This window comes from Ailuropoda melanoleuca, chromosome 5 (assembly GCF_002007445.2).
Source record: "Ailuropoda melanoleuca isolate Jingjing chromosome 5, ASM200744v2, whole genome shotgun sequence".
Classification (NCBI taxonomy): domain Eukaryota; kingdom Metazoa; phylum Chordata; class Mammalia; order Carnivora; family Ursidae; genus Ailuropoda; species Ailuropoda melanoleuca.
In genome coordinates, this window is record NC_048222.1 from 57,892,378 (window position 1) to 57,918,839 (window position 26,462).

Sequence of the window (26,462 nt, forward strand, 5' to 3'; positions counted from 1 at the left end):
TGAGAGTATGCCACGATAGGAATGAAAAAGGACCCCAGAATACCACTGACCTAATACTGAAATACAGCAGCCTAACGTGATGACACCATGACGGAGAACAAGGCCCAGACAGGAATATGGCGGCTTCTGCTTCTGCAGAGATGCTGCTGGGAATCTGGAAGGGGGGACAGAGGGGCTTGGGTCAGGGGCAGCAGCTAGAACCAAGGGCACAGTGATTGCTACAGAAACTCCTCTTGTCTCTCCCGGAAGTGTCGTGACACCCTCAACACCCACAAGAGGCAAGGACAGCGGCCACCAGCTCACCCCACGCTAAAGGCAGGACCGAATGGGGTCATCATTTTGTCTTCCATTTCGATATTTGGGGAAGGTGTCTCTTAACGTAGTCTAGTCAATGAAAACAACGTAACTGAGAAATGCCCTCTACCAAATAGCAAGAAGTGTTCACAGGAACCTGGTTTGCCAGCTGTAATTCCGGACTAAGATGACATCAAAATTTTCACGCGGGAGTACAAATCATGCATGTTAAAAATGCCTGCTGCACCAGGTGTGTGGACCAGGTGAGTCACTGGCACGTGTGCCTGAAGCGTTTGCCTGTTGCGACAGGTGCAGTTCATTGGGCTTTCTGACTCCTTTCTCAGTTTTTCGGGGCCTCTGCCTATCAGTATCAGCTTTCCAAGAAGAGAATGGTGGCGGAACCATGACCAAGTAGCAGGTATTCCAGATAAGCGTATTCTGGTACATTTTGAAGGAAACTCTCAGTGGTGTTGATTGACCATAAAAAATATCTTAAACATGGTAAGTCATAAACCTCTTCAATATCAAGAGGCAGGCTATAACGATTTGTATATTTTATTTTGACTTTACATGCGGTGTTAAAAACCCAAGGTACATATTATTTACACATCCACAATACAAGTTTACAAGATATCTATACATGTTAAAGTACTCTATAAAACAGTATAGAGCCACTTCACTTTAGGGTTACTTTTTATGCCGTACCATTAAAAAAGATACAATCTGTGTTTACCTTTGCACAAATGGATAAAGCATTTAAAAATTAAATTAACAGGATAGAGACTAGATTTTATGTTAGAAATTTCAACATAAATACTGATAGAACTCACATTACAAACTACAAGGCAGCACAATGTTACAAAATGTTATCCGGGTTCACATAGAGTTACTGTTCCATTTTCCGCACGCTGGGATTAATATTGGTAAGGTGAATTCAAACACGTTTGTTGGCGGTGGACTGAGTAGTGTTTGTCATTGGTTGGTTTAATTTATGATTAATCTGTAATATTTTAGTTGCAAAGCTGACATGTTTCAAGAACAGACGTTCTAGTTTTTGAGTTTCCAGAGATCTCAGGGAATCACGTTACTTATAAAACAATATTCTCAAAGGAAAAGAATAACTGTATCAGTATTCTACAATCTGTATAAAGATGCTCTGGTCTTCTGCAACCCATCCTCCCCCAAGTGATATAGGCCATCAGTGTTACCACAAGAAATCAGTTGAATTTACTTGGTGACTAAGTCAGGAGCATTCCTCTGCCTTGATACTTTCTAGATTAGGTTCAATAAACCGTGGTGTGGTGTGCAGCATATTAACTGAAACAGTCATCAGGGTTACACATCATCAACTGTAAGTGGCTTCTGCAAAACTACGAATCAATGACTCTACGGTTCCCGCAGATGTCACATTACCCGAGAAACCTCATTTGACTTCGCATTATCACTGTTTCATCCTTGGGAAAGCAGGAGTGGAATGTTTATCACGGCAAGGGATGTAATGCTTCTATTTGGGTGGACTGTTTGACAATTAATTGTTCTAGGTTGTTTTTATGATTTTTTAAAAGTCTTTTCAGGTGCTGGTTGAAAAACATTTACAACTGGCACTCAGTAAATGATGTGCTATACTGAAAACACTTGACATATTTTAGTACTTCTATCATTCTCATGAATAAGGCACAAAATGCACAGATTCAGGTAAACTCACATGTAATATTTACAGTATATTGTCATTACCTGCATGACTTAGAAGAAAATTCTAATAGAACACAACACAGACAACATGATTGCACCACTGTTCGGTTTTCAGAGAATCTCTCTGTTAGGCCAATTAGAATTCCTTTCACATTTCCTTCTTTTGTCTTCTGTTTTGTTTTGTTCTTTATCTTGGGGGTAGGAGGAGTTAAAGGAAGAGAAATCGTACTACATGGGAGAAACCAAACAACATCAAAATAAAACCTTATTAGTGTGTCCAAGGTTAAATACAGTGAGTCAGGCTTGGAGTCACAGTGGACAGGTAAATTTTACTACTGAATACTGGTGGATAAATCAAGGATACCTCTTAACATCTCTATCTCCTTAAGCTGGCAAGACTGTAATAGAAGTTTTAATGAATAGCAGCACAAAATTACTTAGAACTCTTACATTCTGACATTGGGGACCATGTGAGTCAAGTTAATCATTTTGATGGTCAAATCAGCCTTGATTTTATTTCTTTTCTCAAAGCTGAACCCAATGGACTGCTGTGGGAAGAAGTTATTGTCTCTTGTTCAGTCATGCTCAATGTAAACAAGTCCATAGCACAAAAAGATGCAATGGGCACCAAAACAAATCCTAGTGGGTACAGAACACACACACACTTACACGCACACACACACACGTGCACGCACGCACACACATACGCACACACACCACAGTTCATTGATGGCATGAAAAAAAAATGCCACCCTTGAAAAAAATGCTACAGTTTGGGTCAAAGACTGAATTTTTAGCAAATTGTTTGGTAATCTACAAGTTCATTTCTTTGAGACATTACCATTGTTTTTTGACATTTGTGCAAGAGGCAAGGTGAATGCATACAATTAAAATGTTCACATTTAATGGGAAGACCACACATAATGGTAGCCTAAGTTGAACCCATTTTCAAGTATTTGCTCACAGATCCTTCTGAGTACTGTATCAGCTCTCTATACTGGTAGGGTAGCCCCTGGGAGCTACACATCTCTTTAGCTTCAAACAAAAGAAATGGAATGACCAGCACCTTCCTTTGTTTTCGGGCAAGTACACAGAAGCTTTGCTGTAGTAGCTACTTGTGGCAAGTTCTGATGTTGCCAAAGCTAGAAAGAGTTTCTTTGGCCACTTGGTTCTCTTAAAATACAAGGGAATCTCTTATCTTAAGGTACCCTTACAACATCATCCTCTCAACAACACGGACAGGATAAAGCCACACGGAGAATAGCACACTTGAGGCCTAGTAAGTGTATTTGTTCAGTGGTCTGACAGACGTGGTTTGAGGAACAAGTGAAGGCTTTGGTGGCATATCAGGTTTTAAGGACGGTGTCCTCTTTAGTCCCGTCCTAGGAAGGGTGCCATTACTGGTATAGCTGCTCTGTCTGGAGAGGGAAGGCTGCAGATGAACACTCACTGGTGTTCCCTGAATATAGTCCACCTTTGCCCCAGTAGGGGTGGGCATATAGCCTCCACGGTTCATACTATGCTGTCTAGATAACAAAACACCATTTGGTGAGTTTAAGTTTTTAGGGATTGCAGATATAGAGTGCCTCTGGGAGGAATTTTTGTGGTAACCCCTTTGTCTTTCCAGAGAAGTCATTGGGACTCCAGGAGTGGTGGGGACGTCCACTCGTTTGGTTGGGCTGTTTCTGGGGAGAGTTGAAGGAGGAGAGTAGAGTGATGCCTCCCGGTTAGGGACCTTGGGTGGGACCTCAGACATAGGTCCCACAGGATCCAGCATTAGGGTCTGGTGGGCCATCTGGATATCTCCCATGATGGCTTTGGGGTTGCTGTTTGGGTCACTTAGATGCTTCAGAAGATCATTGAGGGTATTTCTGGAATCCACAGAACGCCGGTGATCTCTTTTACTGGATGACTTTGTAAGTGGGTGGTCAATGCTTTGAAGCTTCTTTTCAGCTTTGTGAGCATTGGAGTTTGAGAAAGACGTGTTGTAGTCATGAGTGGCATTAGGGAGAACAATGGCACTGGGGATATGCCCGTGACTTAGTGGGGAGTGGGGCGGTGGGCTAGAAGGGAAAAACTGCGGGGTTTCTTTCCTTGAAGCCCCATGGCCATGGGCCTTGTCCGAGTGGCTCTTCATGGCCTGCAGGGTCTTCTGGTGAAGGACAGGTGTAGACTCAGGTGTGGGGAGAGCAGCCAGCTCGGGTGGTTGGCCTCGATGGTCCATTACCATGGATTTAGTATCTCCGTTGGGTGGCAGCTCTTTCCGACTGGTCAGCAGGTTACTGTACAATTTGGGAGAATCGATATTCTGTTGATACTCCTTGACCGGGCTGTCAAAGAGACCATTCAGTTTGGCGAAACTCCCACTGGAGTCCGTGCACGACTGGGCAGATTCTGCATCTTTGTGGATCTTTCTGTTCTTCCGAACAAACACGTCACGATAGCAGTATACTGCGACACCTGCAATGAATGCACCCAAAACAAAAGCAGCAAAGACACAGGTGATGAGGACATTCATGTGGACCATCTGGTTGGACTCTCCCGACTGGACCTCCCATCGTACACCTGCAACAGACATTGAGGAAAAGAGTCTGAGTGAGGTGCTTCTTTGCAACGATATTAGCCAGCAAATGGCTTCCATTGAGCCAGCACTACCTTCACATGGTCCATATGCTTAGCCCGGAGGGTCAGAGAGCTCTAAAATTCCATCTATATATTTTTCTCGAGTCATGATCGGATCCCCAGAGACATATAAGATTGCTGCAAATGCCAGGATAACTCTGATCTCCCACTGATCCGTATGTGCCTTTTCCCCCCCAAATCCCTCTTAAGTAGTTGTTACCTAATATTCAATATTTTAAGAGTTCTGGGGTGTAAAAATTAGAGTCAGAAAGTACGTATTTTCTAAGTGGCCAATTTAGAAATGTTTTAAAATGTTTTGTCTCATGGTTTTCTCCTAATTCATACATCGGGATTACAGGGCAATTGCCAGAATTAGGAAAATGTATGGATTGGCATAAATGTACACTATGCTAAAATAATTCTAATATAATTATGCTATCTTAACTAGAATAAAGACACACAATTGGTTGACAAACGAAAAGCGCCTGCTTGGTCATTGCTAACTACAAATATGGACTTCCATGTTTGCTTTGATATTTCTTTTTCCATTCCATCTTGGAGTGACGTACTCTTGAATTGCTTGCTATGAAAGAAATCCAGACAGTCTAAAGAAGTATAATATGTAGCAGTCAAGTGATTTTATCCAATTGTCTTGAGATATTTAAGAAATACTTAAGTTAGAGTAGAAGAAGAGAGGATTAGTTTGTAATTATTGGGGTTTTTAATGCAACCACAGACATCTAACAGTCAATCAAAGAAATGTTAGTTTAAGAGGTATCCAAGTCTGTTACATGCTATAAGCACAGCTATCCCAGGAAAAGGTTAAGTCAGAATAATTTTGAAGATTCTGCTGCTTGAGATTAGTACTAAGGCTTTTTGAACATTAGTTGCTTTTAATCAATGTTCGGGATTATGGAATTCAGTGGGATTGGGAAAGACAAAGAAAGAAAAGTAGAAATGTTATTACTAAAGGAAACAAAACAGAAAGAATGATTATAAAACTGTTTACAATGAAAACATATAAAACCCAAATCAACAGATGTAAATCATAAATGACAATGTACTGGCATAAAAACTGATTGGAAACCTGATACCATAGTTTACTAAGCACCAAAGAAGAGATTTTTTTTTTTCCCAGAGTAATATGTCTAATAAACTAACTCAACAGGCAGCTGTTTCATAACTGCTTCTATTAAGGACTGAAAGTGATAGTTACGGACAAGTGCTCTGTTATGTTTTATTGCTTGTGACATGCAAGCAACTCGCTAGCCCCTTGCCTGTCCTTTTCATATTTCATTTGGAATCGAAGCTAAACAGACGGTTGGGAAAGCCTATTAGACCAAACATCTGATACCAGGGTATTTGCAATTAATGAGTTTTGATGTTGTTGTAGTGGTCCTGGAAATTCTCTGATGAGGAGCAGACTCTCAGCGTCTTCAGGCAGAAACCAACACAGACTAGACTGTCTGAGTGGCTATCTTATCACCCCTTTCTTTCATGGCTTCCCACCTCTTTGGTCTGCACGGGAAGGCACTGCTTACAAGCCCAGAAACTGGAGCGACGGCCGTCAGGGGAGGTGGCGTGAACAACGGCAGAGCTCTGTCAGCCCACCTCCAGGAAACCCTATGCCCACTGGCTCCTCAGAGGTATCAGGAATCAGGTTTCCACTCAGCGAGAGATGAGTTCCCTGGTGAGGCCTTACCCTTTGGGGTACCTGATAAAGGATCAGTAAAATCAGAAGTGTTTGGGTCATCTTGAACTACAAATTTCCGGGAGCTCGTCAGTTTAGGTCTCCAGGTATCAATCACTTTAGGTGTGATTTCTGGGATACTTGCCATTGTGATAACAGATGGTGAAGATACCTCCATGTCTGTGGTGGCAAACAGATTTTTATTAACGCGGGTGGTGCGGGCAGATTTCTCTGACTGCTCTGTTGCATTTCTAAGTAACGTTTAAGTCAATTTTATGAGATAGCCTGTTCTGGGATTTCAGAAAAAACACACCAAACCTCTTTCTTGCAAGAGAAAAGGAAAACCTAAAAATTAACCATAAAGACCAATTAAGCAGATTTCAAAACTAGAGACACTGGAAACGCTCCTACCGGAGCCCCTATGGTGATTAATGACCCCTGTGGAAAAGGTCAGACAAATGCTACTTTCTCATCTTTTTGTGAGACGGCATCAGTTCATTTCTTTTTGTGTATATGTCTAAAAGCATTTTCCTGAGTGGCTGGAGACTGCATGTCCTTCGCTGGGGAACCTACGGGGTAACCATCAGGAAACACCTGGCTCAGTCCACGTGAACACTTGATTTTTGACCCGAGAGAGCACACTGTTCTGCTCTGCCACGGACCTCCCGTCCATGTGTGCATGAGGCCTCACACCACCCATGGTAAAACACCGAGGCCGGAGGAACCTCGCCTGTGCCTTCAACACGCTCAGGGAATTTCTTCCAAAGAATTAGCAGCAACTCATGCAAAAGAAATGACATTTATAAGCTGAATAAGGATGCTCGGATACATAAGATTGGCCATCCTTTTCTCCTGCTGAGAGCTTTAGAAGCAGCAGGAAGACCGGAAGCGACCTAACCTCTTCACACGTGTGTTACTGATTTCCACAAAGGAGATTTTCCCTCAGAATGTAAGCATACGGTTTTAGGTGAAAATTCTGGAGACCCCCGTTCAGACTGGTGTAATGGTCGCAGATGAAGACTCCAAAACAGATACAGACAGACGGGCATGGAGAGCCCCTGAACACCTTCAGACAGCAGACACCAGCTTCCTCCAACGGGAGCCTTCTGCACACCACTGAGACCACAGCATTCAAAGATTCCCGGGCTCACCGCAAACCATTCAAAGAAAGATGTCTCAAATGTATAAATACACATTTTAGGGAAATGTGTATTTGTTCACTAGGTCTTAGGAAAGGCGAGGAGAGAAGGGGGAAATAATGAGATTCTGCCATCCATTCAGTATCGATGGCCAGAGGGAGCATCCACAATGCACAGGGGTGAGAGAGAAGAAAAGCTCGGGTGGGTGGGCGTGCAGCTGGAATGCAGTCTATGTGAATCCATTTGATTTTTCTTACGGGATGTGCCTTGGTCAATGATGAACTGTTCACATGCTACACAGGGGTGGAGTGCTGAGTAAGAAAAAGTCTTTCAGTACCATCGGTGGGATTATGAGTCAAAGCAGAAACATGAAGGACTGCCAAACTGCGCAAAAGGAGGGGAGAAGGGGCTGAAAATGCTGAACTGAAGGAAAGAAAAGGTTGTTAATTCAAAAAAATTAAAAAAAACTAACCAGATGTTGGACCGCCAAATATTTTGTAATCTGGTGTAGTTGAAGTAGGCAAAATTTCTAAAAGAATTAAAGGAACAAGTAATCAGTAAAAAGTAACCAAAAGAAAGCAAAAATTTATGAATTCCAATTAACTAAAAAAGTCAAAAGAAAAGACTATAAATTAAAAGATTAACCTACTGGTTAGACTACCTTTCTCTAGATTTTCCACAAAATTGTAAATGGTGAAGGAAAAAAAAAAGTAAGATTCTTCTCTAACGCATCCCCATGACCAAACAGCTCAGCTTTTGCGAAGTTTAAGTTAAATGCTAGGTGGTATGTGTCCTGAGTCATTAAAAGGCTGATTGTAAAATAATGTTCACGTGCAAATGTGGTCAAAAAGAATTGTCAGAAGGGGAAGGAAGGTCCGGGCTTACCATGGCAGTCCCCTAGGTGGGCCGTGTTGCCATATTCTGTGTCTTGTTCATATCCTCCAACGCTGTGGTTATGGAAAGCAAAGAAGTCTTCGGTTAACAGCCTTCATAGGGACACAAGTGACAACCAGAGCAGAGCCAAGAACACAGACCGATTAGTAAGAACGGACAGAGAGAAAGAATGGACATTTCAACACATCTTGCTAAAACGAGTATTTCTGTTCAATATCTGGCCACTAGAATGTTTAAGAGAGGAGAGAGAATTGTTTGTTCTCTCCATCCACTTCCCTCAGGTATTATCTTGTCTACAATCTCCCTTCTTTCTTACAGCTTTTTTCCTTTCCCTTCCCTTCCCTTCCTTCCCTTCCCTTCCCTTCCCTTCCCTTCCCTTCCCTTCCCTTTCCTTTCCCTTCCTCTTTTTTACATTCCCCATATCAAAAAAAGAAAAGAGAGGAAGAAAAGAACAAAAATAGTACTATTGGAATTTTTCTAAAATGTCTAGCTTTAGAGACCCCAGAGAAGACAGAGGCAGCTCTCTGAAGATCCTGGCTAAGGTGACACAAACATACTTACAGCATCCCTGGGGTCACTCTGCCGCAGGCCCCCTGGCTTAACCAGCCACAGTATGGGTCCCGAGATGCAACACAAGACCTGTATAAAACCAAACAGAATGAAACTTGGATTTTCTCATCATCAAATGTCACGATGCTGCAAGACCCATGGTAAGGAAAGAAACGTCAGCTTACTTTTTACAGGATCCATAACGCTCACAGCGACTGAGGGGGAGGTGAATGACGCAGCTGGAGAATGCCACGTACACAGCGTGATGGTCTTTATCCAACTGTAATGAGATGACCTTTCTGTCCTCCTCACTCTCAGCATTACATCTGTATTTGGGGATACATTTTTGAAGCCATATGTTTAGTAAGTTGAAAGGTACATGAAATACACAAAGCAAGTGGGGTTTGGTTTTGCAATTATTAAGAGCTGGAGGTCCTGAGGAATATTCTCAGTAGCAAACCAGTTAAGTACACAGTTTGGGAAGTAATAATCTGTTTGATCTTCTGCTGCTCTGCACAATTGGTTAAACTTCAGGTTGGACAAAGAGTTTTTTTAAGATTGCTTTCTTGTTCTGGTGACAGAAGGGAACTGTGTTTGTGAAGACGATTTTAGACCGTAGGGAAGAAAAAAGACAGTGTTTCAATGCACTTAAATCTTGCTGTGCTAGATGTTTCTGGATCTCTCTTTAGTCTCCTTTGCTCCATTTCTTTCACCTACTTCTTGTTTGTTTTAATGGTCCAGTTATCTTTTATATCAGTGGTTGGAAGAATTGTACTGCGATCGAGCACATGCGCATACTTGCAGCCAATTATCTGCTGCAGGTAGCAGCCAAAAATAAACCTGCAGGGTATCAGGGGTGGGTGCTAACCTGTTCTCACTGCCCATAGGTGAAAAACGAAGGCCGAATTATTTTTAAACTCATCCACTTCCCACCATCCTAGCCCTAGTGAACTCAGGAAAAACAACAAACTCAGGATTTATTTCACTAAGGAAAAAAACCCCAAAACACTCATATGCCAAACCACTGCTAATTTCTCGGGGCTTGAAGGAAATTCCTAGATGAAATACATGCCGGAAAGTTTTAAGCCATGCTGAAAGCCTTCTCGTTAAAATACACCTACTTTGCATGGTTGTATGCTTCAATCTCTTCCAGTAATACGCTGTCATTCAAAGAGAAAGGGCTGGTCTTTGCCAAAACTTTGAGCACCACGCCAGCTTCAGAGCCAACAAAGATGACTGTGTAGTTCTGGTGGGGCCCAGCAGTGTGGTCAACAGCGATGGCCGTCAGTCTGTACCTGCCAGAGGAGGTGGGCCAGGTCAGAGGGGGAGGCCAACAGGAAGAGAAGGTGTTAGAGGGGAGTGGGTGGCTGTTGCCTTCAGGCTTACCTGATCCGAGTCTTTGTGAACCAGGGCTCCTCGGCAATAGGTGGGACGGCAGAGTCCATTAGTGGGTGGGATTTGATGAACGACAGGGTTTCGTCAGGGAAATCGATGGAGGTTTTATAAGCTTCGGCAAGGCCATGGTTTGCACAACAGCCAGGCCTGAAAGGAAAACAGTGTGTTTTTCCCCCTCACAAACTGTACCTAAGGGATAAGTGTCCGTTCTGAAAGAAGAGGCCAAGAAAGAAAGGAGAATGAGCAAAACCAGAGCAGCAGCGCTCTCTCCCTGCACTCAGCAGGCTCTCCACATTCACCCCCGCAGGGCTCTGTGGACCGGCTCTGTGTGCAGTGCCCCTCGGGGACCCCTTCCTGGCACGGGAGGTTGGCCACTCTGCTCTCGGAGGATGGATACTTCCAGTGACCAGAGGGTTTTGTCAAAGACAAAAACCACTTTCTGTCTTTTTTTCTTTACCTTGGCTTTGGTACTTTGTCTTCGGGAACTGCTGTCCACACAGAATCTGGAGTTTTCTGTTCTTTAAACCGTCCTTTGAATACCTTTTCAATGTCATCCATGCTAAATGCACACACTGCAGACCCAGGAATGCTGCAAAGGGGGACAGCATCAGGAAAAGTATCAGGCGACAGGAGGCCCACTCCTGGGTCCCAGAAGCAAGCACAGAACAGCCTGCGAAGTTCCAGGGCTCTGTTCTCACCTGTTGAGCTGTGTGGTGAACACCCCGACCACAGTGGGGATGCCATTGATTTGTATGATGTCTGTAATAGACTGCAGGACATCAAAGTAGAAAAACGAATCTCCGGGGACAGAGCAGTTAAGCCGAGCCTTCAGAAATGAAGTCCAGTGTTTCTCCAGGACCCGCTGGGAGCCACCCATGTCATTTTTACATATGCGGGCCACACGGGAATACACAGCCTGCCCAGGGGACGAAAGCAAAGCCACAGGGTTATGCGCATGGATTGGGAATGGAAAGGAAAAGCTGCTATTTTAAGGGAGGGGCAAAAAAGTGCTAAAGATATGTCTGGCTCAAAAGAATCTAGCAATCTTCTCTCTAGGGATTTGTCCAGTAAGAATGTAAACTAGATTTACCTGGGAGAAAAGAGGGCCATTTTCCTGTTCTGCCAAACGAGCTCCCCAAGAAGTGAGCTGTTGACCAGGCTGGGGAAATGCAAACCATCCCCACACCTTGTCTCCCACTTCGTCTCTTCTACCGTTAATGAAATGTGCCATCCTTACACTTGGCAAAACGAGGTTGTGATGCTTAAAAATTATATTGGCTTTCACTGAAGCACTCAAAATTGAATAGGGGCCTCTACCTTCCATCCTGCCTTTTGATACTGAGAGAGAATAAACGATCAACAGATTTCTAAAGCGTTAAAGAAGTATCCATAGCTCAAGGGTGCCTGTAGAACGCTCTCTGTAGGGACAGAAAAAATGAAACCTTCTCAAGGCCCAAGGCTGCTGTTCTCACTCTGGCCATTGTTCAGGTGTTTTCCAGCAATTATTCTCGTGATAAGCAAATCACTTCTCTGCACTTGGCCTTAAATGCACTGAGTGCGGGAAACATGCAAAGAGCATAACTCTACCAGAGCGGGCTCGATTCCATGCAGTCCAAGTCCAGAATACAAGTCAAGTCCATATACTTGCCTTGCCTAAATTATTATGCTCTACAGCAATTTCTTGAAAGAAGAAATAGACATAGTTTCCATATTCTATGGCATGAAGAAAATGTGGCTCTGAAAGAAAAATCGAAAACAAACTGGTTCCTAAAGGATAATTCAATTAGCACAAGACCCCAGCTGCTAGGCATGACTGACAGACGTCGCACAGCTACACACAAGCCAGGGAGAACTCCAAGACACCAGTGCGCTCAAGGAGTACCAATATGGGTGTGCCGAAGCTTCAAGGAACCCACAGTCTTTCATGTCAGCTAATGGACTGTAAAAAGCCTATGGGAACTGAACTACAGCAAAGGTCTTTGTTTCAACAGATTTATTCATTAACCTATTTAACTAGGGAAGAAAACTTCTTACACGGAGAATAACAGATCTTGGTATCTAGACTCCAAAGAACGAAATGGCTCCGCGGAGATGAGCTAATCGATTCTCAGTGTTAACTCTGCAGGGTAGGTAGATGGGAGTGGACAAGGAACATTATGTGTATTTAGAGGTAGGCAAATTGGCACACGGAAATGAGGTCTCTCTTTTTTGAGGTCAACCGGGATAAAATCGTAGGTGAATCTACTTTCCTGACATGGCTACTAATTTCCCCTTTCCTTGTCAACGCCCCCGCTTACAACCCAAGCAACTTGTACTTGTTCTAAATCAACAACATAAAGTCATGCACTGAGCCTCTGATGCCATAGCTCCTGTTCCCACGTGGCCATCCCACTACCCTTGGCAATCCCACAACGCTACTTTTCAAGGGTACCTTTTATCCATTTGGAATCATATTTTATTGTACGAAGGGCAGATCCATCACCCATGCTTCGATAAATAACAGCATCGCTGGCCAAGAAGTCAGCAACTGTGGCAGAATATAGCTTCCCATCTGAAACCAGAGTTATAATTTGGGTAAAATAACCATAATTGTCCTGTAGTGTGTTATCCTATGTAGTGTGTTATAGATTTCGGAGTGCTTTCACCTGCTATCCCTACGTTCACAAATAAACCCGGACCTGACGCTCAAGATCAACCTGTGGCAGGTTGCCCCATGGTATCACCTCATTTTACAGAGTAAGGATCTAAGTATCAAAAAGTTAAGCAACTTATTCAGGGTCATTGACCGAGTTAACAACAGAGCTAAGTGTCAGAACACTTATGCTCACTTTTAAATCCTCTTTTTTGGAAATATTTTTCATAGCTCCTAGACTGTGAAACACCTATATCAAGGTAGCTACCCCAGTTATGAGCTTTTTTCTTCCTTTAAATTCCCTTTTACCTTCAATGTCATTAATCATTTATATTCATTACACTAATGGATCTTACCAGCAAAAAGGGCAACATTGGTTTGTCTGGCATCAAATGGGCATCTTGCCAGGCCACTAATTTCCTCCCCGTCATACTCTAAGGTATTCAACTATAAAAGAAAAATAAATAGCTGGTGTCACATCTGTTCAATGGACCTGTTTGAAGGCAATACTGCTTTATTTGTACTGAAATTCTATTTGAAGAATTTTGTCTTTATTCTCCCATAGCATTAGAGATAAATGGGTTATAGCAGAAAGGATTCAACTCTAACAGCATGACGGTGAAGAAAAAAAAAGTTGTTAAAAAAAGCACACCATATGAAATATACTCACCTTATAGTATCTACACATGGGATTAAATGCATTGGTACCACATACAAAAACCATCTCATCGTTTCTTGGAACAAACACTTTAATAAAGTTGTGGCATTCATCCTAAAGAAAGTAATAATTGAATTACTATTGGACATTCCGTATGTTGACACTGTGGGATGAAGCCCACATAAAGACTAAGTCTGGCAGATAACTTATCTGTTTTACTTACTTTATGTTTGCCTTTCATAGCACAGTTTTCTCGGTCCTGTTGTCTTGACCGCCATGTCAGTTTCTGTATTAATCAAGCAAAACCAAAATTCAGTATTTTAACTGAAAATTTTTGGAGGGGAGGGAGACATTATCCAAGTTCTGAGGGAATGCAAATAAATTTCACTTGCTCACCTTGCTCGGTATTACTTCTGTTTTGGGGATTTCATTTAAGTTTACTGTATAAACTTGATCCCTGTTGGAAACGAGGCAGTAAGTCATATCATGTGAATGCATAAAAATGTTAAGCTGCTGCTTCTTATTTTATTTTTTACAGAGCTGCCTTTATTGTATTTTGGAGATCATTTGGATTTTCTCTGTCTCCAACAAAGTCAACAAAGAGGACTTTTTCATTAGTGAGATGCTTTTATATATCACTGTGGTTAGGGAGCAAAGAAGGCACTTCAGGCATGGGTCAAACTGCTCCTTGGTATTAGTATAGGCATATTTCTAATATTTGCTTGAATAATTCCAAGTTAAAAAAGAATAAAGAAAGTTTTTTTTCCCCCTGCTGCTTTAGGAATAAAGAATGGTGTATGATTTCTTGATGGCAGTAATAAAATAGCACCGCTGAAGGCTTTAGCTCTGTATTTTGTTCCTCGTACACAACACCGACTCTTCTCAGTGAATATTTTTGGCTACTTGCAATTTTTGATCACAATCACATATTAGTTTTTCATGAACTAGACACATTAATGCAAGCACCACAAGAGAAAAGAATTTTAATCTAATAAACCAACGAGAGGAAAATTACCTGCCAGCAATATAAAGTGTGTCTCGAATTTTCAACATCAGCTGAAAGTCCAGCCTGTGCTGGGATTCATTGCCTGAAGGGCGTCCTCTAAAAACCGGATATTGCCTTGAATCTGCAAGTAAAAATGGGCTAAACCATCAGTCAGGATTATGGAGCTGAAGAATCAATATACAGCATTGATTAGCTGTATATACTAGTTGTAGAAGGGTTTTAACTAAATTCGTCTCTTAAGGTCTTGAATATAAATGAATAAAAGACGGTGAATGTTAGCAAATGGTCTTTTTTCTTTTAACAGAAAATATATAACCCATACATGGGTTGCTTTAGAAAAGCAACCAACAAAGCTGTCCCAAATTCTCCAAACAGTAAGAAATGACTCTGGATCAATTAATATGCAAAAACAGTTTGAAGACATATAAAACTCTCTTTCTAAAAACAAATATACTTAGAGGATTGAAACCAAAAAAGCTCCCTTCTCGGAAAAGAAGAATGTTCTTTAGATGACTTACAGTGATAATCAACAGTATTGAGGGGTTCATCATCTTCAGGAAAGCTGACTGCCCTCAGCTGGGAAATCATCAGAAGCAGCATGTAGGCACAAAGCAGGAAGAACCTCATGGTGGGCCAAGATGAAGTCAGAGCAGCCCCTCCTCAGAAATCCCACTTAGCTACCTGGAAAACAGAAACAATTTGGAAAGATCTCCATGGTGTGATGAAACTTTCTCATTTGTAATCAGTTCAATTTTCACCACGAGCTCTCTCCAGTGCCCCCCTCCCACCAGGAGCCCTGGCAGTGGTGGGTGAGGTATCTCTGAAAACACAGGCCAAAGATGGCAACATGCCAGGCCTGATGGAAGCATCTGGTGTGCATATTGAAGTTTTAGGCACATTTGCAAGAGTTTTTGAGGTAACTATGTATGTCATCACAGCAAGATCACCAGAACCACAAACAGAAATGCTGGCTGCTGACTTGGCAAGAAGATGGGCTAAGTTGGGATTAGAATTTTAATTAAACTCCAATCTGCTTCCCTTCCCCCAGCCTGAAAAACATCCAGTACAGCTTGTCTCTTCACACCGACCCCCACTAAAATGCCCAAGCTGTCTCGCAAATATCCAGGGAGCTGATGGTCCTGTCGCCCCTCATCAGATCCTTACTGAAGGCATCGCCAAATTCCCAACATTACTCAAGCCTTAGCCCTAAATTCTTAAGTAGAACAGTTCCCTCAGCTTACTAAGACCAACATGGAAGCAAGGACGTGAATGACACTGAATCAGGGTGAAAGAGAATTAAAAGAAATGAAATGATTTCACGATCTATCAATTAAGCAGGACAGGATTGAAGGAGCACAGCTGACACCAGACCACTGGGGAAGTCTACTTTTTTACATAAAACCATCTGGACACAAACCAATACCCTAAGTATGCCTGTCCTCTTAGCTTTATTGAACTTCAGAACCGTAGGGAGCCTTAGGGACCATCTAGTCCAACCCCCTCATTTTTCAGATGAGAAAACCATGGGCTGGAAATATTAAGGGGCTCACCGAATCTCAGGGAGCTATTTAGAGCATGATCAGGGTACAGACTCACATCACCTGAGTCTCTGTCTCCATCCGGGCCCTTTTCATCAAATTAGATGAGGAAATTAAGTGACTGTTTGTTTTTCCTTCAAAAATATAGCACCACAAAAAATCTTTTTGGGCTAATGGATATATTCATTATCTTTATTGAAGTGATGTTTCACAGCTGCATGCATATATTAGATTTTATCAACTTGCACATTTACAATAGCATTACATAGCATTAATTGCTATATTATCCGTCAAAAAACTTAAAAAATCTTTAGCTGTTATTAATTTATTAAAAAAAGAAAATCAGGGCTCTGCTGGGCCAATGGGCTGGCTTTTTTGAAACTGTAAATGCTCTACTTTGCAACAATACTACCCCACCCTCAGCCGTAATTATCACTTACAGCTACTAACCTGAACAGTGTAACAGTTAGCTGTATCTCCAGTTTCATCTACCTAAGAACTTGAGGAGAGATCATGAGAGTCTCTTCAAATTCTGGGGGAGTCCAACCACTCAGCTGGGTACTTACTATGCCTCTTTTATCTTCTTGATGTCAAACACATAGATGCACAGGCATGGAAGCTATGCAACGCTCCCCATGTTTGTCTTCCTAACCAAGGTAGAAGCCAAGTACACGTGAGTTTTAGAATCCTGGTTTTGCAAGACAGTGAATAATCTTACAATACATTTTTTCTTACTGGAGGATTAATGCAGCAGTAAGTCAACACATGGAAAATGCCCTGCAAAGAGCAGGTGGAGTGGGACCTGCGGCAACATTGTTTCGTACTCAGCTCGAAAGAGAGCGGATGTTGCATTAGTCTGACCTGGGCTTGGTTGGACCTCCACAGTTGTTAGCTGACTGACCTGGGGAAGCTTCTTCTGTCTCTCTGAGTGTTCATTTCTTTATTTATAAGATGGGGATAATACCCCCTTATCTACTGGGTGAAAAGGAAGTAAATGTCTGGCTCCTATAAGTTCTGAGCAAAGTTGGTCCTCCTCACCCATTCCCTACTGAACACCATGCACACGATGTTGACCTAAGAATCCGGGCAAAGTCTGGGAAAAAGATGTCCTAAAATATTAAAGCTATTTGGCCATTCGCCCCCCCCCCCAAACAGAGAGCTACTTTAAAATAAAAAAGGATTATTTTAAAAATAATTTTCACAATTGAGCTTATTTATTAAACCTAGAAAAGAAGGTAAAAAACAATCACTGTCAATCCGACCATCCAAACACAACAACCGTAATGATTTAGTTCTAGTCTTCTTGTCACATGCACATATTCTCAATGATGACAAGGTGGCCTCTTTTAACGTACGACTTCTCCTGAGGCACAGTCTTCCTGTCTCACTTTTCCACCACGTTTCCATGTTTCCCCATTTATACAGACCCTGGAAAGCTGAAATAGTATAAACACATGGAAAGTTGCTGCAAGAACAACATTCTGCTGTGACATCGATCCCAAACTTCATCCTCTGGATGGAAAGTCACTGGGTGCTTCCGTTGGGTGTCAGGGGTAAAATGAGGAGCACCAATCCATCCTAAAGAAACTTAGGAATATCTGTGTGCAAACAAGAGGCGGACAGTTCTGTGACTCTTTCTCCACCATGACAGGTAACCAAATGGTTCACATCGTGGGGGCAGAACCTTGATGTCCCGGACAGCAGGACAGGGAGGGGTCTCACCAGGAAGGGTGTCTTTCACATCTGTGATTCCAGCATTGAGGCCGAGGATGAAATCACTGCTGACTCACTGGCAAGCACCAAGTTGCCGGCTGAGCTATCATTTCCTATAACTCACTCAACTCATCTGACACTGCAGAAAGCAATTTCTCCTCATACCCTACCCCTACCCATCCCATCCTCTAAAAATAAAGCCCCACCACTAATTGCTTCCTGTCCCTGCATAAAGCTTTATTTTAAAAAAATTATTTTCAGATTTGCCATACAAATTATAAATGGAAGTATTTAATGTAAAATATATATCAAAGTAAGACTAAGTCGGGAAGGGAAGGATCTAGAAATACCTGAGAGAAACCAGGGAGATTTATTTGCATATAAACTTCTCAGACGATCTGGCTTTTACCTTACTTAAGGAAAGATCTCAGAATTCCAGGGCTCGGTAAAATCGTCGAGACTAGTTATGCTGAAGGACAACAAGTCGAGAGGTAGGACAACATGTTGAAAGAGAATATATACCTTGGGGTTTAAAAAGTCTGGTTCAGACTTGTTTGTGCCATTTACTTCCTGGCTCTGGGAACTTGTGTAGGTGGACTTAACCTCTTAAAGCCTCCGTTTCCTTAAGTGTATGTTAGGAAAATTACCATTACTACCTCATAGGCCCTTCTGAGGGTTGAGTGAGACCACCTATATAAAACACGTAACATAGAACCTGGCCTATAGTAAATGCCTAGTAAATTTTAGTGGGTATTATTATGACTATTATTATTACATCTTACCGGGCAAAAATGACCCCAGAAGGGGAAAGAAATGTTCACTCTTTTATCACGTACAACTATTCACAAAGCATTTATGAATATCACCATAACACTGATAAGGGTGTTCTTAGAGGATTAAGATACAGTTTCACAGACATAGATGTTTCCGAGGAGGAGGAAACCACCTTCCTCATGTGTAAGGTAGGGTAGAGAACATGCCTAGATGAGATTCTTCCTTTCTTCCTTTCAGCCAGAGAATGGGGTAACTTACTCAGTTATTTTGTCATTTTTGGGTATTAAATATAGGCATCTCCCACATATATCTGATGTTAAAGCCTAAATATAATGAGGGAATTTCTTAAAAGCAGTTCAGAACTGCCAAGATAGCAAGCATTTGAATGGCAGAATCCTTGAGAGAAGGGAGGGTGCCAGGAAATGAGCTCCACACTTAGCACTTGATTTCATATTATGGGATTTGCTGATTCTTTTTTTTTTCTTTCAAGGATTTATTTATTTATTTGAGAGAGAGAGAGAGAGAGAGAGAGAGAGTGGGGGGAGGGCCAGAGGGAGAGAATCTTCAAGCAGACTCCCCGCTGAACATGGAACCTGATGCAGGGCTTTGTCTCAAGACTCTGAGATCATGACCTGAGCCAAAACCAAGAGCTGGACACTTAACCAATTAAACCACCCAGGTGCCCCAGGATTTGCTAATTCTTAATCTACTTAAAGATGAGAGTGTAGCTATAAAGAAAAGCCAGATTTTTAGCAGTATCAAGTTTAGGACCCACCATAAAGGTGTCCCAATAAATATCTGCAGGCTTTCTTTTGGACCTCTGATGATCAATACCATAAGGAGAGGAGACAAACATGAGGTAGACCAAACTATAAAAACTCCAACTCGGTCTCCAAAAAACTAAGTCCTGGATCGAATAGATGTAATCTCCTCCCACTCTACCTCCTTGAATAAAAGATAAGGTGAGCCCTCTCTAGAGAAAAATAGTATTATCTGGAGACTACAGTTTTTTATACAAAATGCTTTATAGCAATTACTAGACATTCCAAGAACTAAGGCCAAAAGAGAAAGGAAGACAACAGAAATAGGCCCACAGGTAACCCAGATATTAGAGTCATGAGACATCAATTTAAAAAATAATTGTTTATTTTGTCCAAGAAAAAGATGACAAAATGGAGAATTTCACCACAGAACTGGACTCTATTAATAAAGAATTAAATGGAAATTTTACAACAACAACAAAAAAGCACAATCATTAAAGTGTCATAAAAGATGTGTTTAGCAATGTATTTCTTTTAGCTGAAGACAAGACTAGTGAACTAGAAGATGGGCTCATAGAAAATATCAACAGAAACATGGAGAGTAAAGATGTTGGGAAAAACAGACTAGAAAATAAGAGACACATAGGATCATATGAAAACATCTAACATCGGAGTGCTGGTGAGTGAAGAGAGAGATATGTGGACAGAAGCAACATTTGATGAAATAATGGTGGCATTTTTTTTTCAAAACTGGCCCCAAACCATAAATCTCACATTCAAGAAACTAGAACTTCTAAATAAAAAGAAAAACATACTTAAACACATCGTAGTCAAGATGCTGAACACAAAGACAAAAAAAATGTTAAAAGCTAAAGGATATTTTACCTTCAAAGAAGTGAGAATAATACTGACAGCTGACTTATCAATAGAAATGATGGAATCCAATGGACCATAGAATGACATTTTTAAAGCGCTGAAAGAAAGTAAATTCTCAGGCGAGAGTTCTATTACCAGTGAAAATATTCTTCAGAAATGAAGGCAAAATAAAGACATTTTAGACAGACAAAAGCCAAGAGATTTGTTGTTAGCAAATCCAGACTAAAAGAAATACTGAAAGGGAGTTCTTTAAGCAGGATAATGTATAGGGCTGGTTGATAAAAGTTCTTTTTATACTTATAGAATAGTGGCCAAATCTGAAATTAATGAATCCCAGATAAATAAATTGGTATCGAGTCTTTGTCTCCTTGAAAATTATATTAGTACAAAGGAATGGAGAAATCAGAAATGGAATAGGCCTACTTTATCCCCAGCCCAAAGAACCCAGAAAGATACCATGCTGATTTGGAAGCTCTGGCTCTTCTGGGGATGCCACTTCTTGAAGAGGAGCTGTTCAGACTCTCCTACTGCATATACCTCAGGATCTGAAAGTGGAGTTGGTCCCCCCACTTGCCCAATTACTCCTCCAGATCTCGGAACTTCATGCTCTTCAAAATAAATCTTTCTATTTGAGGTCCTGTTTCTCCTCTTCCTTTTCAGCTGATAATGTCCTAGTCACTTACTCTAAGAAAGACTTTTCAAAGACTTCAGTAGCCCTGGTCTATGGTTCCACTCTGACACTTGTCATCAGCTTTAGCTTCTTCACCTCAGAACTCATGAAGTCAAGCACTGCATGCTTTGCTCTCAATCTCTTGTCCTTCCAGCTTGCTTGTCTGACCACTTTCACCATGATTGCTCCTTCTTCTCTTCAGGGCCATCAGTCTCCTAATGGATCTCATTTCTTCTAATTCATTAGCGAACCTCAATCTTGACATATCACTTTATTCATCTTAGATGTAACAGTCAATAGTCAATCATTTCAGTAATATTTTAGCCTATATTCTAGACTCCTTCATCCTTTGTATCCTTATCAGACTTTCTTGAACTGTTCTTACCTCGGATGAACTCAACCCTTTACCTGCTGCACCTGCCCCAGAGCAGTTGAGGACCAGTAAAGACAACCATACTCTGGGACAATTTGGTTGTAACATCACAGGAGTCTTGGTCACTGACTACAAGTTGCACTATAATCTGTGGGGACGCCATGTTTCTCTACCAGGTTTGTCCACACCCCAAATGAATAAGTTTAAACTTTTGCTATTCTCCTCAAAGCCCTCATCTGATCCTTCTCCTCACACCACTACATTCTTCCCTGCTGTCCCATAGCTACTTCACACAGAAAGCAAAACCCATGAGTTAGGAACTTCCTCAATTCCCCTCTCCCCATCCCAGTACCAGTCAGACCCATTGTCTGCATCCTCATCTAGTGTTTCTTCCTTCTGTCCTATTTTAAGAGAAGTTTTCACCCCCCCCCAAGTCCTCTCCATGTGCTTTAAACCCAACCCTTTCTGTCTTTCCTGGAATAGAAAAAGCATGGATTATGTTTTTCTCTCTCTGTTATAGCCTCTAACTTTTTATTGATTAAATAGTATCCATAAGCACTTAATTTGTCTAAGCTTCTCTCATCTCAAAAAAAAAAAAAGAAGAAGAAGAAGATGAAATAAAAAGCTTCTGTGACCCCAGATCCTTCTCTTGCCACCACCTGCCTCTTTCCTTCCATTCACAGACACTTAAAGTTCTGTATTCTCACTGTTGTCATTTCCTCACCTCCCACTCATGCCTCTATTTCCTCTGTTCTAGCTCCTCTCTCAAAAACACCTTTCAGTAAAGGCATGATGACCTCCGGGTAGCTAAATGCAACGGATGCTTCCAGCCATGTCTCATATAATTTCCCAGTAGCTTTAGACACAGTTAACTGTCCACAGCTTTTTAAAACACCACCATTCCCTGCCTTCCCTTATACCACATTCTTTTGACCTCTTACTATTCTTTCTGCCCCTTGTTTATCTTTCAATCATGTCTAAATGCAATAAGCATGATCTCTGCAGAATATAAATCTTATCATGTGATCTCACAATCCTCCAGTAACTTTCTAGTACTCTTGGAGAAAGCCCGAGTCTTTGTAATGGGGCCGTTAAGACTTTCCATGTTCTGAGTCCTGTCTCCATCTCCAGTCCTTTTTGAGTCTGTCTCCTTCTTTACTTGTGCTTCTACCACCCTGGCCCTGTGTCTGGCCACAGACTGTGTCGCTCCACCTACTTCCATCAAGTCTTTGTTCCTACTTTCACTCTGGATGTCCCTTCTTGTTTCCCATCCCTGGCTTAGTTAAGTCTTCCTAATTTTATTTTAGAGCCTGGGGAAGATTCTTTTCAGTGCCTTGGGATAAGCATGTCTCACAGTTGTCTATACTCGAGACAACTGTGAATGAACAGCAAAAGAGGGAAGAAACAAAACTAATCCTGTGCCCTGAATCACCACAAGCCCTGCTGAATCTCTCAGGGCAAGATTAGCCTTTCAGACTCCTGTCTAATCTAGATTTATTTAATACTGTTAACTGAGCAAACAACAACTATAACAAAGGGTAGCAGACCCAGAGAACCCTAGGTCCTCCTCCCAAATAGCATTCTTTTAGTTGACTATGCTGTGAACTAAAGGAAAGAATGGGGGTGGAACCAGAGCTGTAGCATAAGGGGCACCATTCATTCTATAGTCTATGAAATTCCAGGGGGGCATTGTTGGAACCTACCAAGATGCAGAAGGTTGTAATTGAAGGTCAGTTACAAAAGGTTCATGCTTATATAGCAATGACACGTCTGGATTCTAGGCAGTATGTTCTATGTAGGGCTGCAGATTTTAATAAGTGCTCAACATCAGTATTTAATCAGAATGATATGACAACCAGGCTGACAACACAGTCTTTTAAATATAAGAAAATGAGAGGGAGAGATGACGAACCATTACCAGCTCTAGAAGACCCTTAAGAGAGTTGGGGTGGATATTCTGGGCACTTCTGAGGAGCTACCATAGGTAGCTCCCTGCATCAGGCTCGCCAAGTGACTCCTAACCAATGGGATCTCTTGGAAGAGCGCCAACTCTCCTGTTTAAGGAATCTCTAGTGGTACCCCACCCATACCTGCACAATCCTCTCCTTCACACAGGTTTGGGGACCAGGTGCCATGTATGAACAAATACATCCTCTCTTACTCTGGGCCAGGAAGAGGTGGCTGAAAGGTCATTGGATCTGAGACCCTTCTGCCCTCTGAGAACTTGAGTGCCCAGATGAGAAGAAGAGGCTTTGAGCATTGTCATGTTATTGACACTTTATAATCAACCACCTAAAACGCTGCCCCATGGGTTGTTGAGGAAATGATGAATCAGCTCTCTGACTCACCCTCTACACAGCTGAGTTCCTGCTGACACATCAGAATCTGGAAGGATGTGCATCTTCAAGGAGCAGAGAAGAGCCCTTGTGGGGAACTGGGGACTTGGAATAAAGAACATAGCAGGGATTCTTCTCCCACTGACACTGGTAGCAGGAGAGGAACAAGACCAGGAACCTTGAGATTTGGGGTTACAGACTTGCTGTGTGATCCCCGACAAGTCTCTGGCTTAAGTTTCTTCATGCAATAAAAGTGGGGTGGGAGGGACTAGAAATGTAGGACCACCTCTTTCTCTAAGAGTCCATGATCTTCTGAGGGCTGGAGGAGAGAGGACTGCTTCTCTTGCCTACTCAGAGAAACATCCTAGTGTAATCCCCATTGCTCCCCAGGTTCTTTCCCCTCAGCATGTGAGCATCTCAAGCGACTCCCATCACACACACACAGTATTTCCCCTGATCCTGAGGTGGCCTGTGTTATCTCCCTATCTCTCACCTCCTCCACCAAGTTTCTCTGAAGAGAGGTCTGAACACATTGTCTCCATTTTCTCACTTTTTATTATTTTTTAACCTACTTCAGTCTAACTTCAACTCTTGCCCATCAACCACCAAATTGTCAAACCCAACGCAACCCTCATTCTAAATCTTCCTTCATCTCCCCAAGGTATTTGATCATGCTGGTCTCTCCTCAGCTCTTGAATGTCACCTCTGGCTTCCATAGTAATCTCCTTACCTGTCTAGCTACTCCTTTTCAGCAAACTTCTCCAACTTGTCCCAACACACTCACTCTTAGATGTGATTCTTCATGGTTCCATTTGGCTCTTTGGAGATTCACCCACACTACAGCCGCATTTTTCACTACCACCACTTAATTTATAAATGCCAAATCCACGTGTCCAGCAAACACCACATGTCTTAGCTGCAGAGCCAGCTGTCCAAGTCTCTGTCAGATATTTTGATCTCAGTAAAATATAAGCACTTTAAATTCAGAAGGTGCAAACCTGAACTTCATGTACTTTGCCCTGGCTTGTCCTCCTGCTAAATTCCCTACAAGCACAGGCTCTGGGCTCAATGTGCCCGGGTTCAAATTCAGGCTCTATCACTTACCAACCATGTGACCTTGGATATATTACTTAATCTCTCAAAGTCACAAGTTTTCTCACCAAAATGAGGACAATTATAGCACTTACATCATTACAATGATTCAGTGAAATAATCTATGCAACACATATAGCCAAACCCTGTACACCTGGTAAGGATCCAATAGTCACAGCTATTATTATTGTTGTCATTACTGATATTTTTAATATCCTACTCAGTCATTTAATCCTTAAACCTGACAGTCATACTAGATTTCTCCCTCTCCATCATCTTCTCCAATCTGTTAGCACACCCTATTGATTTTTCCCTTTATTGCTCTAGAACACACTCTTAACTTGTTTTTGCTCTTGTAGACTTAAATGCATTCTCCAAAAGCCACTAGAATGTTCTTTCCAAAGAACAGTATCGTGTTACTTTCTTGTCTAAAAACAATTTAATGGTTCCTAAAGGCCTGATGATAAAATCCAAATTCATTTTCAAGATTTACAAGGTTCTCCGCAATCTGATTCTTGCCACCTTCTGTTTCATCTACCAATACTTCCCCACCTTGATCCCAAAGCAGTATCTCCTGCGAACACTATTCTCTCTCAACTGCCCTTCTTGGAAATTGTCTACTGACCAACTCAAAATGTCCCTGGCCTTTGCCTCTTTCCCATTCTTCCCCTCAACCCCAAATTCCTCTCCTCTGCCCACACTGTTCTCCTAAGGATGGCCAATCATACTGTACTACCACATAAATACTTCTATTACACAACTTATCATATCATAGTAATTACTTGTTTTCACATTTTCTCTATTAAACTGGGAGGCTTGAAAGAGAAAGATCTTAGTCATCCTGTATCCCAGCATCAGGCACAGGGACTGGCTCCTAGGAGGTCTTCACCAGTATTGAATAAGTATAGGAAGAGGTAGATATACAGAAGAGTCTGTACATGTGATGGGACTCAGCTATGGCACAGGTTGCCACATAAACATGTCTCTACCATTGCTCCAAAGACCTACAGTCTTGAGTCTACAATTGTTCTCCTATGACATTGGCACGCAATCCTCATTAGCCCCCAGTCCATGAATTTTCAGGTGCTGCAGAACCAAGAGGTTCTTTACAAATGGCAACAGATGCCTCTTTTCACACTTACCCATCATAAACAAATTGCTCTTTGATCCAGGAATGATGGGTAACATGGGCCAAAGGAGTACGTGATTTCTGTCACTCCCCACTGGAATTCCTGTTCATTTTGCAGCTTTCCCAGAACAAAGGAGAGGAAAGCAGAGCTGTTCCTGAGATTAAAGAAGAGGGTCTATGGGACTGACAGGAAGCCTACTTGACTCCCCACTACCCAACAATCAAAAATAAAATAAAAATCAGCCAGCCATTAGGCAAAGATCCTGCAATGGGTAATTGTTTCCTTTGGCTGATATGCTTTTTTCCAGTTAAAAAGTAAGGAGTGCTAAAGCGTAACGAAGTCTGAAATCAGTACGAACACCTTTCTAAGATCTTTCCTTTGGGCTAGATTCTGATAGAAGAAAAAAGGAAGGTGGCAGTAGATGCCCCGGAAGGGAGAGGCGGGCACACTGCAGGGTACGGAAGCCTGTTGTGTTCTCTATTAATGCTTTGCCTTTATGATCGATGTCTTCCCCAAAGTCAGGTCAATTTTTGTTTATTTTAATTTCATTTTACATGCATGAGGAAAGCTGGCTATTTTTAAAGTTTTCTGAAAATTAAAGCGGTTCTTATGCAAGGTTTTCAGTTTA

The 26,462-nt window shown here is 41.9% G+C and overlaps 1 protein-coding gene across 12 annotated transcripts in view; it reads right to left on the minus strand.

Moving 5' to 3' along the window:
• Positions 1–840: 840 nt before the first annotated feature.
• SEMA6D (semaphorin 6D) overlaps positions 841–26,462 on the minus strand; it is a 605,120-nt gene continuing 579,498 nt past the window's right edge. For 4 of the 12 annotated variants that reach the window (XM_034661020.1, XM_034661019.1, XM_019797871.2 and 1 more), the window contains 18 exons: positions 15,090–15,252; positions 14,581–14,692; positions 13,962–14,022; positions 13,789–13,851; positions 13,578–13,679; positions 13,264–13,354; positions 12,707–12,826; positions 11,924–12,012; positions 10,974–11,191; positions 10,733–10,864; positions 10,267–10,422; positions 10,002–10,175; positions 9,066–9,206; positions 8,893–8,970; positions 8,323–8,423; positions 7,910–7,966; positions 6,311–6,478; positions 841–4,551 (listed from right to left, as the gene is read on the minus strand). In XM_034661020.1, the coding sequence (XP_034516911.1) occupies positions 3,263–4,551; positions 6,311–6,478; positions 7,910–7,966; positions 8,323–8,423; positions 8,893–8,970; positions 9,066–9,206; positions 10,002–10,175; positions 10,267–10,422; positions 10,733–10,864; positions 10,974–11,191; positions 11,924–12,012; positions 12,707–12,826; positions 13,264–13,354; positions 13,578–13,679; positions 13,789–13,851; positions 13,962–14,022; positions 14,581–14,692; positions 15,090–15,198 (3,261 nt within the window). In that variant the 5' untranslated portion in view covers positions 15,199–15,252 and the 3' untranslated portion in view covers positions 841–3,262. The remainder of the gene's footprint in view (positions 4,552–6,310; positions 6,479–7,909; positions 7,967–8,322; positions 8,424–8,892; positions 8,971–9,065; positions 9,207–10,001; positions 10,176–10,266; positions 10,423–10,732; positions 10,865–10,973; positions 11,192–11,923; positions 12,013–12,706; positions 12,827–13,263; positions 13,355–13,577; positions 13,680–13,788; positions 13,852–13,961; positions 14,023–14,580; positions 14,693–15,089; positions 15,253–26,462) is intronic. The other 8 variants (XM_002917554.4, XM_034661022.1, XM_019797873.2 and 5 more) reach the window with 8 other exon arrangements.